Source organism: Hippocampus guttulatus, chromosome 1, assembly GCF_054856545.1.
Source record: "Hippocampus guttulatus isolate MCC_2025c chromosome 1, RoL_Hgut_1.0, whole genome shotgun sequence".
Lineage (NCBI taxonomy): Eukaryota > Metazoa > Chordata > Actinopteri > Syngnathiformes > Syngnathidae > Hippocampus > Hippocampus guttulatus.
Window position 1 is genome coordinate 7,253,242 of NC_141261.1, and position 16,259 is coordinate 7,269,500.

Sequence of the window (16,259 nt, forward strand, 5' to 3'; positions counted from 1 at the left end):
CTGAGAAATCCAAAATTACAAATGAGGACACGTTTGCCATCACTGGCAGATGCGCAAAATAAAACACGCTAATAGCTCACAAGCAAAAAAAAATAAAAAATACTCAGGGAATCATTTGCATGGATCATGGTAAAAATCCCTTCCTGGTACGAAGATCTATACCACTTCTCTAGAACGTCATCAAATAATAAATATCAAATTCAACGCTGCAATAAAAGCTTATTAATTTATCCTCACGCGCACCCTCCCCCCGAAAAGGAATAGGAAGGGGAATAGCAAACATAAATTAGAAGGCGCAAAATGTTTCGACGCAGTTGGTATCTACAAAAGAGCGACGTTTCGCAAAGGTGGCCAATGGCCAAGTAGAAAACACGTTTGTTATTGCTGTCCACCCCCCCCCCCCCCCCCAAAAAACGATCGTGTTATACATTGATAAGTGTACGGTATATGAACCACCACATGACTATTGATCGCTGCGCTCAAGATAAGATGACACATCTGCAGGGTAAACGACTCAAGGCATCAATATGAATTGACATATTTTTAAGTACACTTAGGAACAACAGCACGATTCTTGTTTGAAGAAAAAAAACCACACACACACACACACACGCACACACACACGCACGCACGCACTGAACACTTTGAAAGTTGTGAACGTTCTTTGTGAACTAACCTTCCGGGACCATCCAACCTCGGCTAAACTCCACCAACACCGTTCCCATGAAAGGCATCTAAACCATGAAGATTGAGGGTCAACCTGCAAAATACGTTACGGCAGTTAAAATCCCTACAGCTCGCTATCCACAACGATCTTGAGGGCTTCCAGTGATTTAGACGCAAATCATATGGCAGATTTGTACGCAAACGCTTATCAAGTCACACCTCGCGACGGGACAAGCCGCGGCGCCAGCTGCGACCGCGCAAGCGCTACCAAGCCTGATGCGGATCCAAACTCACAAGTTACTTGCACATACCATCAAACATGAAAAGAAAAAAAAAACACTTCACAAAAAATATATATACACATAAATAATTTAAATACAGCTAAACCCGAGCTGAAGTCCAAACAGGAAGTGCCATACAACTTTGGGGGTGATTTTCAATTAGAAGCACATAAAAGTTACATAAAAAAATAAAATAAAATCAATATTGCTCATGTTGTCTAAAGTACGACAGTGGACCCTCGGAGCTTGAATGGTTTGTCGTAAAACTTGGAAGTTACAGTATAAAGGAGTATTAAAGCCACACTGGGGGAAAAAAACAACTAAATGAAATCTGGATGAATGTAATTTCTCAAGAATAACAAACTCAAATAATATACACAGCCTTAAGTTTTCTTCGTACACTAGGACTACTACGCTCCCCCGATTTGCTGGTTGTAATGTTTTTAACATTTTTTCCACTCGGAGAAGTGGCTACAAAAACAGGGCGACATAAAATCTGTGGCCATTTACAGACGACATCCTACTGTGAACGGTCGTCCAAATCCCAATGAATGTTTCAATGTCTCTTGTTGAAAATGTATCGTATTTTCTGCTCTATAAGGTGCACCTAAAATCATTCAATTTTCTCAAAAACCGACAGCGCGCCTTACAATCCGATGCGGCTGAAATATGAATCAATATTCTGATTTCCTGGATGTAGTATTTAAAATGTTCTGTAAAGCGCTTTGTTACAGCGGCAGCGAGGGGAAAGCACTATATAAATAAAGCTAAATTGTATCGTATTCTCTATAGAGTAGCTCCATCTAGTGGATGCATAATGCAACCGCAGCCAGGGCTCTATATAAATAAAGCTGTATTGTATTGAATTGTATTCCCTGTAGCGCAAATCCATCTAGTGGATGCATAACACAACCGCAGCAACTATTGTAGCTTCTGTTTCAATGCGCCTTATAATGCGGTGCGCCTTATATGTGAAAACAGTTTTCATTGAAGGTGCACCTTATACTCCAAAGCACCTTGTAAGTGCTGAAAATAAGGTAATTATGATCCGCAAAGTAATTTGTATTTTATTATCATTCAGAGAAAAGCTTCCATGTACCGAAGCAATTACAACTGCTAATAATTACACGCATGTGCAAGGTATAATTCACGGCTAAACTGCATTTCTGTTGTCTAGTAATGTAAGACACTAAATCAGTTTCATCCAACTGATGCGGTAGCAACAGATATGATACGGTAACATTTGCCACGTTGTGGAATTCAGTGAGTAGCAAAAAAAAAAACAAACAAAAAAAACATTTATCCCAATATTTCTCGAAAGTGTGCGAAGTTTGGGACGGCAAAAAAAATCCATGGGGTAGTTACACCAATACCAGCACATTATTATTGATAGATTTGAAGCATTAGATATTAAATATTATCTTCAACACAGGGGTAACAATAAACGGCTCTACATTGTGATGAATTGTGTTTGTCCCCTGAACCCGTGTACAGTAGAAGATCTCCCTTCTATTTCTGATATTTCCGCCCCCCCTCTTTTTTGGGGGGGGGGGGCAAAAAAGTGCATTATTCTCGAGAAATTACTTTGCCCATTACAGTGCGTCTCAAAGTGTGGTACGAGTGTGCACAAACTTAAATGCTATTTAAAACCTCGCCTGCACTGTATTTCAAAGTTTTATAACGGTGAACCCGTTCTATTTTGAACAAAACAAAAAGGCGGAACCTCCGAGGGTCCACTATACTAGTCTGCTCTTTCCCAGAGCTAAAATCCCCCCCACTCCCCAACCCTTGTCTAACTCTCCCCCAAAACTTGTGACAGGTCGCCAAAGTCGCAATCGAACAGTTCGGTGATGCCCGAGTCGCTGCCCAGGCCAAAGTGGTAGTCGGGACTGTGTGGTGGAGACAAGTTGATGAAACCATCCAACGGGAGAGGGGGGCTCTCTCCGTGGAGGAAGTCCGTGGAGAAGTCAAAGTCTGCCATGTCCCCCAGGCCTGAGAACGGGTCGCTGTTCAAAAGGGATTCTGCCACAGAAACAAAGAACACCACCTACTTCTTATAAATGTGGAACTCATTGCCTTTGACTTTTTTCCTGTTTTTTTTTTTGCATTACAAAAAAGTGTGAGACAAAAGAATTTGAGGAAGTAGGATGTGTACGGACTCTCATTCACAGCAGTAAGACTGCAGCGCCACCACATGAGTCTTCCATTATTATTATTATTATTCTATACAGTGGTTAACCGCTGAACAATTTCACATTTCATCCGCGAGACACAATGGATTTTGTCTTGGCGTGGTACGTATTTGTTTTTGCAAGTGACTAGACTCACATTATTGGGAATACTACAATGAAAATCCAAACAAAGGTGACTACTGTTCAGGAATGGATTGTGTAAACAAACGTCTGTTGTACTTTCTTTCAAGGGCACGCGCCAACATTATGCACGCACCTCAAAAACAATAATTTAATCGAATTTAATATTCATCGAAAATCATACACTTCCACAAACAACCTGGCTGAAAACAGAGGAGTTAGTTGACACGTACCCGTTTGCCCACCCAACAACAACGTCGAGGACTCTGACTGAGACGCCGCTGTCGCCGTGGACGACGTGGACACAGGGGATGACGATGCAACTTCCAAAGTTGAGGAGCTTCTTTCTTTGCTGGGTGTCGACCGGCGGGCCGGCGCGTGCGCCGCTGGGTCAACGCTCGCTTTCGAGGGACTGCTTCCCGTCACGGGGCTGCAAACCCCGGAGCTGTCGTCTGGGCAGAGGAAGACGTCGATGGGACCTTGCGTGCTCTTCAACGACACCTGGTAACCCTTTGCGAGGTGCACAAAGAAGGTTGAAAATTGGCGGATGTGATTTATTTTTCCCCTCCCAAAAATGTTTCGGTGAAATGTTAGGGGGCCAACCTCGCTGGGGTCTGAGACTTGCATCTGGGTCTCTGGTGGAGCTCGGATCACCATGACCAACTGGTCCGAGGTATCAAACGACGCCCTCAAATCATGGCAGCGCACGTAGCCCAGCGTGACAGACAACCATTAAGGAGCAAAATGGTCAGAAGACTCCCGCTAATTACGAGATACATGGACTCGCGAATAAAAATGAACATTGGCTGACGATTAGCTTTGTTTGCGGAAGTACGACGACACAAATCTGCACTTTGTTGGAGTTGCGAGTTTTCCTGCGCTCACCTCGTGAATAAATTCTCGGCATTTGGCGACTCAAATAGAGCATAAGGCTTGTTATTCGCTGACCGGCAGCCGAATCCCATCTCCACGTTCAGAACCAAAACCAGAACTTGTTGATGGTTAATATGAGATCTTCATAAATTGAACCTTGACACGGAGCAGAAAGATGGAAGAACCTCAACATCTTTTTAAAATCAAATGATCTTTTTTTTTTCATCCGTATTTAAGAGAAATTGTGTCATTATTGTCGTCGTACATAATCTACTTCTATCTGTGCATACTTACAAACACCCTGCAGTATTGAAACTAATTTATATTTATTTTGACACCTTCCCTTCTCACTGTACTCATCTCCATCTTCATGGCAGACCACAAATGGTCCCCGGGGGGCATACTTTGGACACCACTGGCATAAGAGCTGCCAGAAATATGTGCTTATTTTCCTCCTTTCAGCCTGCATATCCTCAAATGGTATAATGCCGCGTCAAAGAAACCAACCGTCTGCATGAGCCACGTGATCGTCACAAACGTGTCCATTCCAACATGGCGGCATCGGCCCGATTCATCCAAAACTCGGCGGTCGAAAGGATATCTCTTGCTCTGCGGCTCGTCTGTCAGCAAACTGAACTGAAGATTGCATTTGGAGATGAGATTGTCGAGCCGCTCCTCCGCTGCGGTGAGGGTGCACACTTCCTTCCGCAGGTCCTGCTGGAGGGCCACCGAGGCCCCGTCCACGCGGTTCCCGCTGTGAAGGACGATCAAACAACGTGTTCTTTGGTTTATATCACACCTTGGCTACGTTTCTATCTCAAGTCAGACACCCACCGAGCGACGGGGCTGAACAAGACAGAACGTTTTTTACAGTATTTGTTCAGGAATGTGACTTCTATTTGTTTTCCACTCACAGCCACTGGATGTGGTTCTTGGACTTTTTAGAAATGAGCTGGATCCCTTCCAGGACGTTAGTTATGTCATAGATGCGCCGCTTTTGGACATGGAGGACCTGCGAGGCCCAGTTCAGGTCCACCACGCCGTCAGCTGACTGGGACAGGAGATCCAGAAAGCGCTTGGTGGTCAAGTTCAAGGAGGTGTCATAGCGAGACTTCTCCGTAAGGGTGCGAGGAACTGAGAGGAGAAGGACCACAAAACGTCACCGTGAAAGACTCTGCTGACCATTTCATATTCCACCTGAAATCTTCACATTTTGGATCATGTGAATTTTCAATTTTTGTTAATCATTCGGTATTGCTTCGTGATAAAAAAGAAAAAAACAACAACTCAACAACAATTTAAAAAATGTCCGACCAATGTACTCGCCAACCTGTTTGAAACCGATTCATTTTGTGATTCGGTCATTGTTTTCCATTGTAGAAACAGATGCTGGCAAAAGCCTTATTTTGATTTAACGCAACAGTTAAACTGTCTATTTTTGTGAAGAAATATAAAAATTGGAGAAGAATGAGGAGAGGCTAACAGAGCATTTGCACAATTCTAAATTAAAGAATAACTTCAACGATTACTGGTTCATTAAAAAAGTTGATTAATTTGATCCATTGTCAATTAATCTTGAAAGCTCAACTAAAAATGCAGAAATCTAAAACAATCAAATGAAAGTCATTCATCTGTAGGTACCGTTATAAAACAAAGATGCCTCTATTTTCTTTTTTTTTCCGGACTGCAACCCAATTTTGGGTCCCGACCAAACCAGTTGAGAATCACTGCTTTAGTCCAGTGACAGTTCTAGTAATGAAATGAGTCCGGTTTGTCGGGAACTTCAATCATGGGTGAATGAATACACATGAGAACTGACGTGAACAAGAAGCTTGCATGCGTGTGTATATACCTCTAGGAGGGGCAGGTGTGGAGGGAGGCGCGTGGCCCGAAGACGGCCGGGTCGTGCTAACATACTGATGGTCGCTGTCCAGGTCCAACTTCCTCTTAACCTGAGTAAACAAAAAAAAAAAAGAAAAAGAGGGGGAAATAACAATGCGGTGGGGATGAGGAGAAGGGGAAAACGATCCAAAAAGGACACCGCTTTCAAAAAAGTAGTCAACAAACCAACAGGTGGTTGGTTGGTCATTGAACAGCCAGACACTTTCGGAGAACATAAGAAAACCTGGACTGGTTTTTCGTCAATCATAGGGCACATACGTATTGAGAAACAAGCATTCACATTCACACCTATGGACAATTTCGAGCCGACGATGGGATTTTACAGCAGTTTATGGGAATAAAGCAGGAATATATTAAAGTAGGTACTGGTCCTGTATAGTCATGATGTAACAAACATTTGAGTGATGAATTCAAATTTTCATCTTTATTCTATAAGCCCTAAAGAGTATACCACTTCTGCATAGTTAGCTCAGATTTCAGTGGAGAAAACGCAAGACTATTTGCGTTAAAAAGCAAGGTGTTGATTGCATCGTACTTATTTATCAAATTTATACTGGCCCAGTCGGGCCAACGTCTTTGAGCTATGTGACGGCCTGACACAGTGTCATGCTGGCCCAGGACCATCCAACCACCATTAATGTTGGATCCCGTGTGATGCCGTCACATGTGGGCAAGGAGAGCAATCTATTTTGTTTGCGCGTGTGCTTATGAGAAATTGTGATATTTATGTTTGAGTGTGTGAAATTCCATAGCTTAACACAACTTTGCAACATTTCTCCACACTTTGAATTTCGGTAACACGTGACCTTGATGGGCCAACCCGACCACCAAGCCCTCACCGATGGCCTTCCGAGGGACGGCCTTCTCTTGTCTTGGAAGGCCACATCAGCGGATCCCTGTGGGGTAGCAAACAGCAAGATTTCTCCCGTGCTGGAAGGGGCTACGTCCGGGTGGAGTCCCTCATTGCTGGGGCTGGTGAAGATGACTATTTGGTGGTCCTGACCAAGAGCAACACCTCCAGAGTTGAGCAAAGTCTCAAAGTCAGCCAACAGATCCTCTGACGTGTGGCCTGTTATCAGAGTCTCTGACATGGCAGGGGTCTCTCACAGTTTGCTATGCCAGAACTAGATTCACACGAACTCAACAAGTCCTCCACTTAAAAGGTTCTCGTATCTGTGAGAAAGAGGCCGCGTGATCGTTTGACTTCAAGTGTTCTTGAGCAACTTGTGGAGACTTTTTGGACAAGTCCCTCATGAGTGTATGACACCCATATTATAATCCTACTTCCGAGTGAAATTGCAGGACGTGATGTTCCATCAAATGTATTTGAAATACAAATAATGACAAATACGTACCAGCTCGGGAAGCCAGAGTTGAGGTTTAAGCACACAAAGCGAACGAGACAGTAAAATGAACAGATGGATAGCGAGCTAGCATGCTATCCTTTTGTTTTCACCTGTGGTTGTCAGCACGAGACCAGGCCCCGCCGACAAGCATGCTAACGAGGAGCTAGCCGCTTGGAGGGACGACACGAAAAGTGCACAAACACGAGGCAAAGTCGCCGTTTACGTTTTAGGAGCAACAACACAACGCCTGACACGGCAGCAACTTGAATGAGAAGACGAGTAAAAAAAACTTTGCGGCGGTTTCCCAGAAAGGGTCAAAAGCGCTGTGCGGCACGAAGACAGTTGCCTTCACCCCCACCAAAAGGCTTCCGTTATGTTCGGACCATTTTAATAAAGTGTTCGTTGAGTGGGACATTAATAAATGACGTCCTACATGAGAACATAGAGTTAGTCATATTAGCATGCTAGCGATGTCATTCGCCCCAACCCCCCTCGGTTTGTTGGGGCATACGGGAAGATGTCCGACTAAAGTGCAGGTTTTAAAAAAAGACAGAAAATAAAGCCTCCCGTAAATTAGTGGATCCGCCAAATCAGCATATGCTCGGCCGCAAGATGCTCGCGGCGGGTGCAGTCCATTTCTGAAAATGTCTTTCTCTGTCCTGTAGTCGTCCGTGATTGTTGTTATTGTCCCAGCTGATCCAGGTCCAAACAAGGATGGGACACTTTTCGCGCGAAATCTTTTTTGCCGCGAAACCGACACGTGTGCCAGCCTGGATCCTTTCATTGGTCGACAAACAGAGTCCTCACTGAGACGAGTTAAGCGCTATCTGATTGGTGGATTTTGTCGTCAGTCATTTTATCGATCGATCACAGATTTGTCGATACAAAGATGCGTTTTAATGTCACACAGTGGCATGATATATTTAATTTGACTATCATAAATTATATAATTATATTATTATATTTTTTAAATCAACCACATGTCTAACGTTTTTTTTAACATTTAAGCTTTTACTGTGATATTTTCTGGTTTCATTTTCGAACATGAAATTTGTAAATGGAAGTGTTTCTGTTACGAGAATTTTTCAGGTATTATTAAGTCTTTATTGCAATTAACGTTTCAAAAAGTCACACGCTTGTCCACGGCATTAGTTTGAGTGTTTTGCTACACATTGACAGCTGTGACAGCGCTTCTAATTCAGCAGACTCAACTAGTCAAATGCCGATCACGCAGTTGAAGAACCGCAAAATGGCGCAGGCTATATTTGAGGTACTTGAAGGTAAGAATAATTTATTAATAGCCATTTAATTACAACCTAAATGGCTTGGCTGTCCACATTAAGTTTGTGTGATTTTTCGGAACAATTTTATCATGCATTATACACAACACAAATTAATATTTGGCGAATGTTTTCGTCACAAAACCACGTAGGATCGAGTGCAAAAATAAAACAATCTAGTTAATGTCTAAATTGAATACTGCATGAGACGCTTTCACAAAATTATATTTTAAGCAATAAATGATACATTACGTGAAGTTTTGTAGGTCTACTTAGTTTCACCCGGGGGTTTATGATCATGCATATGGTTGTAGTCATCGGATTATATGTACGGTAGTATAATATAAACAAAGCACGATGCACGTATGAAGGCATAAACACAGTTGATGGGCTTGATTTAAAATTACATGTCATGTCTGCTTGTGAATCAGATTGTCATTCTCAAGACGTATTTTTAAATGATGCACCAATGGATGCAATCAAACCACCACATTTGACCTTCCTCTGCAGGCATGGACAATCAGACAGTACTGGCGGTCCAATCATTGCTGGACGGTCAAGGAGGTGTTCCTGACCCGAACAACCAAAACGTCTCAGGCACGCCAACTATCCAGTCTATGGGTGCGTGAATGACGAAGCAGCCACTCTGCATTCCAATTAATTTGCCTTCTTTAGAGCAACGAGTCTCCGCTTGTGCAACACGGAACGTGTGTGTTCCTCCGAGATTTTACGGACAATTATTTCTTTACCGCAAATAATGTGTCTTTGTTTCTGTATCTATGTCACTGGCCAGGAAGAACAATTAAATGTTCTTTCACGAGATGGCAGAAGGTACAGTTAATCTGTGCGTCCACTTTTTTTTTCAGGCACAGTTTTGTTTGGTGGTACGTAGTGAATTTTTTCGAATGTAAAATATGTGCCGTAGATCAATAAAGGTTGGAAAAATCCTAGTTGAGTTCAGTTAATGTGAATGGTCCCTTTTCTTTATGTGCTCTGCAAGTGGCTGCCACCCAGTGGTGTTGGGAGAGGCTCCAGCTCCACTGTGACCCTGAAAAGCACTATAGGAAATGGATGGATAAATGTTGGTGTATACTGTATATATAAATACAATTCCTCCGCCTCACTGTATATGTTTGTTTCTTCCCACAGATGACGAAGATGTGTTCTTGTGCGGGAAGTGTAAGAAGCAGTTTAATTCCCTGCCGACCTTCATGGCACACAAACGGGAGCAGTGCCAGTCGAGTGCCCCCTCCCTTTCCACTGTGTCTTTGGCCTCCACCAATGCCTACACACCGGTTCCCTCCATCACTTCAGGACCTCAAACTAATGCAAACAGGCAGGTGAGAAGAAAATCCAACCATTGTTAATTATAAGATGGAGTATACGTTACTAAAATAACTTTGTCATTACATTTCGACTTCTCATAACTACAATTTTTTATGATTGCCACATTATGACTCTATTCTGACAAAATTGATTCTGGAAGAATTGTATTTTTGGTGGAGGTACTCCATTTCTGGACTCTATCACATGGAAATTAAAAAAGAAAAAAGTCTTTCTTGTGTGTCATTGTGACTGTCCTGCAGGTGTCCACCTACATCACAGTTCCACCCTCCCCTCTAACACACACGCTAGTCCAAGGCAACGTGCTGGTCAGTGATGACATTCTTATGTCTGCCATCTCAGCGTTCACCTCCATTGACCAGCCAATGACCGCCATGCAGACGCCCGTACAGGTAACGCACCACCAGCAGTCAATTTCCGTCCCATTTGACTAAACTGGAACTGTATCACTTGAACTTCATCATGGTTTGTCTTCCAGAGTAACCCAAGCATGCACACAACTGGTGTATCATATCTTCAGCATCACCATCACCACCATCATCATCATCATCCTCAACAGCAGCCCTCCCACACACTTGCTCCGAGCCAGACGCCGGCCCACCCGCTGCCGGCAGGACAACCCAGCCAGCAGCCACTCGCCTCTTCGCATGTCCCCGCCAACCACGGCAACTCGGTAGTTCAGGTCTACAGCACGCTGCCCCACATGGTCGGTGGCGGTAGTGCAGAGATTCACGCATTGAATCTGCATCCATTCCATCCTGTACAAGTGAGTGGAGAACAATGGTATTAAAAGGGTTCGGTGTGCTCTTATGGGCGAACTGTGCACTCGACTTACTTGCCGCAAGATTAGGTACAGCCCGTTTGAACTCAGCGTGGAATTGTGAAAAGTAGTCACGTAATTGATGCCAACCTCCTAAAAATGTTTATAATCGCCTATATTATTAGTTGAAGCGATAAATATACCACAAATTATGTCATTCGTAACTTGTATAGATCTTTGCAAAAAAAAAAAAAAAAAAATCCAGAAGTTGAATTGTGCTTACTTACAATGAGGCTTTTTTTTTTGACAGTGTTAGTCACAATTTTGTGTTTGTGTTACACAAACAAATGAAGTGCCATTTCAGTGATTAAGTACAAGAGATTTTGAGTGAATGATTTGCTGTCATGACACTGTTATGTCGCATAGGTGCCCAGTCAGTGTGTGGAGAGCCAATCATTCACCACGCCTCCCGTCTACAGTCCGGGAAAGATGGGCATCAAAACAAAGACGTGCAGCATCACCACCAACACAACGGAGTTGGGCGAGTTTGAAAAACTCATTGCCCCCAAACAACCAACAAGTAGCAAAAAAAGCACAGATGGTGGTGTAGGTATGTATGTGTCTGTGTAAGTGGTGGGGGGCTGTAATTATTATTTTTAAGTTATTTTGGGCGGTATTTTTTTGACAAAAATAATTAAGCCTAAAGGTTTGCAAGTGAGAGTAAATAGCGGTGCGTAACGTAGGGGTGCATTATGCAAATCTTTGCTACTTTTGATTTACCTCAGCAGAGTCGCTGAAGTCCAAAGGACCGAAGCTGAAGTGTAATTTTTGTGACAAAATCTTCTCCAAAAACTTTGACCTCCAGCAGCACATTAGGAGGTGAGCTACTCCCCTACTCTTACTCCCCCCCAAAAATTCAATTTGTCACAATTTTTTCCCCTTTATTTTGCAGTCATACAGGAGAGAAACCATTTCAATGTATCGTGTGCGGTCGAGCCTTCGCCCAAAAGTCCAATGTGAAGAAACACATGCAGACACACAAGGTTCTCAGTGATTTGTCAGTACTCTACTAGAATGTTTTTTGTGCGATAGTGTACAACTGCCTTGAATCATACTGCAAGCTCCAAATTGCTGGTGTATTCCTATGAAGGAAGAAAGTACTACAATCCAACACCAGCTACGTCAAAATACCAGCTGTCTCTTGTCATTAAGGTGTGGCCCATGGGCGTGGCCAGCACGGTGTCAAGGCTGCCAATCACTGTAAAGGTCGTGCCGGTGTCACGCAATGAGGAGGAGGCCGGCGGGGATCAGCAGCAGCAGCAGTGTGACCAGGAGGAGGTTGACCCCCAGCACCAGGCAACGCAGGAAGACGACGCAGCCTCAATGGGTACATTATAAGCGGTTGAAATAAGACATTCACTTATATTTTTTGTGTCACGTCAACTAGAATGTCATCTGCTGTAGTCAGTCGAGGTTGCAAAAAGTACCTGCACTACTGTAAATACTACAAATATCATCTGTTAAATACTCAAGTGCCGATATCTGGAGAGAGAGAGAGAAAGAGAAAAACCCCCCCCAAAACTTCCCACCACTGGTCTTCAGTAACGCCCATAAATGACAGCTTTGGCCACAGAAACATCAGGGGAAGCGGAGGAAAGCGTATCAGAGGCCCAAGCTGATGTGGAGAGCACTTGCGGCGAGTCTCTGACCTCTCAGCCTCCGAACCAAGAGGGTCCAGGTCAGACGAAACAGATTGTGGTGGTCGACAGCTCCTACCAGTGCCAGTTCTGCTCGAGCAAGTTCAAGACCTACTTCCAGCTCAAATCCCACATGACCCAACACAAGGGGGAGCAGGTGAGCCAAAGGACCGGCGATGGGAATTTCAAGAAAATAATAGTGAATCCCTGCCTGTTCACAGTTGGATCTGAACAAATTGACACGTGGTGCTATGTTTGCTGTTTAACAGACAATTGTATACATTCTTAAAAGGGTCTTCAATTACTTACAGTATTCCACCATTCACAGTGGTTCGTATGCTCTGTAATCATGCCCTGTTGAGTTGTGATCGATCCGAAGTCATAGCTACTGATCTGAAATGTTTCTTTCCAAGTCCGGATCAATAATTAGTGGCGCTTCCGCTGTCAGGTTTACAAGTGTGTGCTCAAGTCCTGCTCCCAGACCTTCCAGAAACTGGATCAGTTCCTGGAGCACATCAGGACTCATCAGGAGCAGCTGACCTACCGCTGTCACCTCTGCAGCAAGGTGTTCCCCTCTCTGTTTGAACTGGGAGTCCACCAGTACTCCCACTGTTTCTGCCCGCAGCAGAACACACGCAAGGAAACCACATTCTACAGGTGAGTGTACCTGTAGGAAGGTTATTGTGCCTGCCGATGAGTAATTGTGCCGGTAGAAGTGCCACTGTGCCTGCGGCCGGTCTGTGTGCCCATCAATGGGCCATCTGCCTGTTTCTGGTTCATTCTCCCTTTTATTACAGCACAAAATAACACTAATGTCCTTAACAAGCGGGGTTTTGTGTTAATAAATGTGGATTTGTCCAACTACAATATTTAAGATATAAGCCTAGAATTGTATTTTATGATTGGCGGGCAACTAAGATCTTAGCGTGACTCATAGAATCAGTCAGAGGTGACAAATACTTCAAGCCTCGGCAGAGGTCAACCTTTCTGATGGTTTTTGTTTTCTGCGCTTGTCTACAGGTGTGTGAAATGTCAAAGCAAATATTCTTCCCAAGAAGCTCTGGAGCAACACCTCCTGACTGCCTCACACAACTTCCCATGCCCACACTGTCAAAAGGTACCTCCCACACACACATTCAAACATCTACACTTAATGCACTCACTCAGTTATTTTATTTTTGTAACTTCAAGTTTCATATTTCAATATCGCTATTATGACAATCCTAATGCCACTGGACGGCTGTAATTAACTTTGCTATGACATCGTTATAAGGAGAGAATTCTCTTCCCTTGCTGACAGTTTCAGCTGTCACTTCAGCCTTCATCAGAGCTGTCATCGCTTCCTTATGTGATGTGTCTAAAAAAAAAAAACACCTTCAAAATGAAAGTTTTCCCGACCTCATTAAGTCTACTCTCCAGCCCACCGCCGCCGTTGAAGGATGCCGTTCTGTGTGCATATATGCCCCTGGTCCCTGTTCTTTAATAGAAGACAACATGAACACCATAGCGCAAAAGAAAAATCTGATATTTGTTGAGAAGGAGAATGCTGCTCGCTAGAGGGGTGGATAAAGAAAAAGTTAGCGGGGAAGTGGACTGAAAGCTTGTTGACCTCGCGCGCACTGCGCTCCTCAGGTGTTCCCGTGCGAGAGGTACTTCAGACGCCATCTACCCACTCATGGTGTTGGAGGGAGGTTTAAGTGTCACATCTGCAAGAAAGTCTTCAAGACAGAACACTACCTCAAACTACACACGAGGATTCACTCGGGTGTGTAAGACGACCTAAGAGAGATTGCGATCATGTTTGTGTGGTCCAGGGGTGTCAAACTCATTTTGTCGCGACACATACATTGTAGTTATGGTTTTCCTTGGAGGGCCACTATGAATTTTGGGAAACCATATAAATGTTTAATCACCTCCACATAATACATACACAGCGCACAACAAATTGATGGATAACTAGTTTTAAAATCAGAAGTCAAGAATAATGGCTGCTATTGCGGATTACATGCGACAATTTGAAATTTTGGTTCAGACTTTAGCAAGCATCATGGAACTTGACATGCTTGATTTGCTTTTGGGGGCCACATATAATGATGTGGCGGGCCTTGACTTTAACACCAGTGGTGTAGTCACTTGGAGAGAATTCATAACTAAGGGGGCTAAATGTTGGCTAAAGTGGCTCAACGGTCATTTATTAAGACAAAGCTAAATGTGAAAAATGAAACGCTTCTCCATTTTTCCAGGTGAGAAGCCGTACAAATGTTCCGTGTGTGAAGCCACTTTCAACAGGAAGGACAAAGTCAAGCGCCACATGCTCATCCATGAACCCTTTAAAAAATACAAGTGTCCTTTCAGGTAAGGGCAAAAGTCGTTAAAATCTATCCGTTTGAATACAGTAGATAGAATTTACTGCCTTCATTTTGCTTTTCTTTCAAATAGGACTCATGTAGGTTGCACGAAAGAATTCAACAGACCGGACAAGCTAAAGGCACACATTCTGTCGCATTCAGGTCAGTAATCTTTGTCCACTCCATGAATTTGGCTCTAATCTCTGCTCATACTTCCATATGGACTCTTACTCTGTTAAACATGAAACACATATTGGAAAGAAAACAAAGACACCAATACTTTTTAAGTCCAAACTGTAAAATAATGGCACTTTTTTTTTTGCTCCACAATGTCATCTAGTGGCAACATTTTCCCCATTGAGATAATTGTCAATTTGTCATCACAATGATGTCTCCGCCAATATTTTTTTGCTCGTAGGCATCAAGCCCTTCAAGTGTCTCTTCTGTCAGAAGGCGTTCAGTCGCAGGGCTCACATGCTGGAGCACCAGCAGTCGCACACGGACAATTATCGCTTCCGGTGCGCCGTTTGTAACAAAGGCTTCTCCAGACAGAGTTACTATAGAGACCACAAATGTTCAGGGGCGGGGAACGGCAAGAGACAAGAAGGCGAGACCGCAGAGGAATATGTGGAGCGAGACAGAGGGGACGAGCGAGCCGGGAGAAGGAGCTGCGCTCGTCTTACGAGGCAGGCGGGGAGATTAAGGACTGCCAGATATGAGGTTAGGGAAGAAGACAACCAGGAGGAGGTGGGAACAGATGCGGATGATGGAGAGCGGGACTCAACAGATGACGGCGGTCAAGCTACGGCGGCCATGCCTGCCATCGAAGTTGAGGGGATTGAAGGCGATGCATCACAGTAGATATCTAGAGCCACTCCTGAACCTGTTTCCTCTGACGCTATGTTTGGGGATTTTAAGAATCAATCGGGAAATGTTTACTGGATGTCCAATGAATATTTTGTTTTATATTAAAACATTAAAAATGAAACTATACATGCTTATAAACAATAATGTGAGCATTAGTCTTTAATCCTCTTGACGCACTTTGTTTCTTCTACATGGGTAGGGCAGGAACTCCCATTTATTTTTATAGGTTTGAGTTGCACACCATGCACAGAACAAAACACACACGTGAACTAGTTCCCCGTGCTGTGTGCCACACAACGTACATCGTCATTTTCCTCTTGAGTCATTATTAGTATAATAAATTAGATTTCATTTCCTAGTCAAAAACCTAAGCGTGCATTATATAATAATGAAGGGATCAATGACTGGCTTTAGGACAAACTGAACCTGACACAAAAGGCTACGATTTAAAGAGAAAACAAAATAACCCCCAAACTGATGGAATTTTGTGGGGGGGGGGGGGGGGGTGCGCAAATTCTCATCCCATTTACAATCTGACCAAAAGATGCCTTCTTGTGGCCAGGCTGTCACATAAACACACACA

The 16,259-nt window shown here is 43.6% G+C and overlaps 2 protein-coding genes across 4 annotated transcripts; one reads left to right on the forward strand and one right to left on the reverse strand.

Moving 5' to 3' along the window:
- Nucleotides 1–526: 526 nt before the first annotated feature.
- Nucleotides 527–8,077, reverse strand: e2f1 (E2F transcription factor 1). Its single transcript, XM_086107043.1, has 7 exons — nucleotides 6,874–8,077; nucleotides 5,985–6,084; nucleotides 5,047–5,266; nucleotides 4,734–4,886; nucleotides 3,863–3,977; nucleotides 3,493–3,769; nucleotides 527–2,969 (listed from the first exon to the last, which is right to left on the reverse strand). The coding sequence occupies exons 1-7, from the start codon at nucleotides 7,123–7,125 to the stop codon at nucleotides 2,740–2,742; spliced, it is 1,347 nt and encodes a 448-aa protein (XP_085963169.1). The 5' UTR covers nucleotides 7,126–8,077; the 3' UTR covers nucleotides 527–2,739.
- A 522-nt stretch (nucleotides 8,078–8,599) lies between these two features.
- Nucleotides 8,600–15,852, forward strand: znf341 (zinc finger protein 341). 3 transcript variants are annotated; one of them, XM_086107076.1, is made up of 16 exons: nucleotides 8,600–8,660; nucleotides 9,171–9,281; nucleotides 9,810–10,000; nucleotides 10,247–10,396; nucleotides 10,483–10,770; nucleotides 11,191–11,374; nucleotides 11,553–11,643; nucleotides 11,717–11,807; nucleotides 11,977–12,151; nucleotides 12,398–12,618; nucleotides 12,910–13,118; nucleotides 13,482–13,578; nucleotides 14,094–14,226; nucleotides 14,705–14,816; nucleotides 14,901–14,971; nucleotides 15,228–15,852. In XM_086107076.1, the coding sequence occupies exons 1-16, from the start codon at nucleotides 8,600–8,602 to the stop codon at nucleotides 15,668–15,670; spliced, it is 2,628 nt and encodes an 875-aa protein (XP_085963202.1). In that variant the 3' UTR covers nucleotides 15,671–15,852. The 3 variants fall into 3 exon arrangements, with proteins under 3 accessions (XP_085963202.1, XP_085963192.1, XP_085963206.1); XM_086107066.1 differs by having other exon boundaries at nucleotides 11,550–11,643; nucleotides 12,386–12,618; nucleotides 15,228–15,851; XM_086107080.1 differs by having other exon boundaries at nucleotides 8,623–8,650; nucleotides 11,550–11,643; nucleotides 12,386–12,618; nucleotides 15,228–15,850.
- Nucleotides 15,853–16,259: the final 407 nt, after the last annotated feature.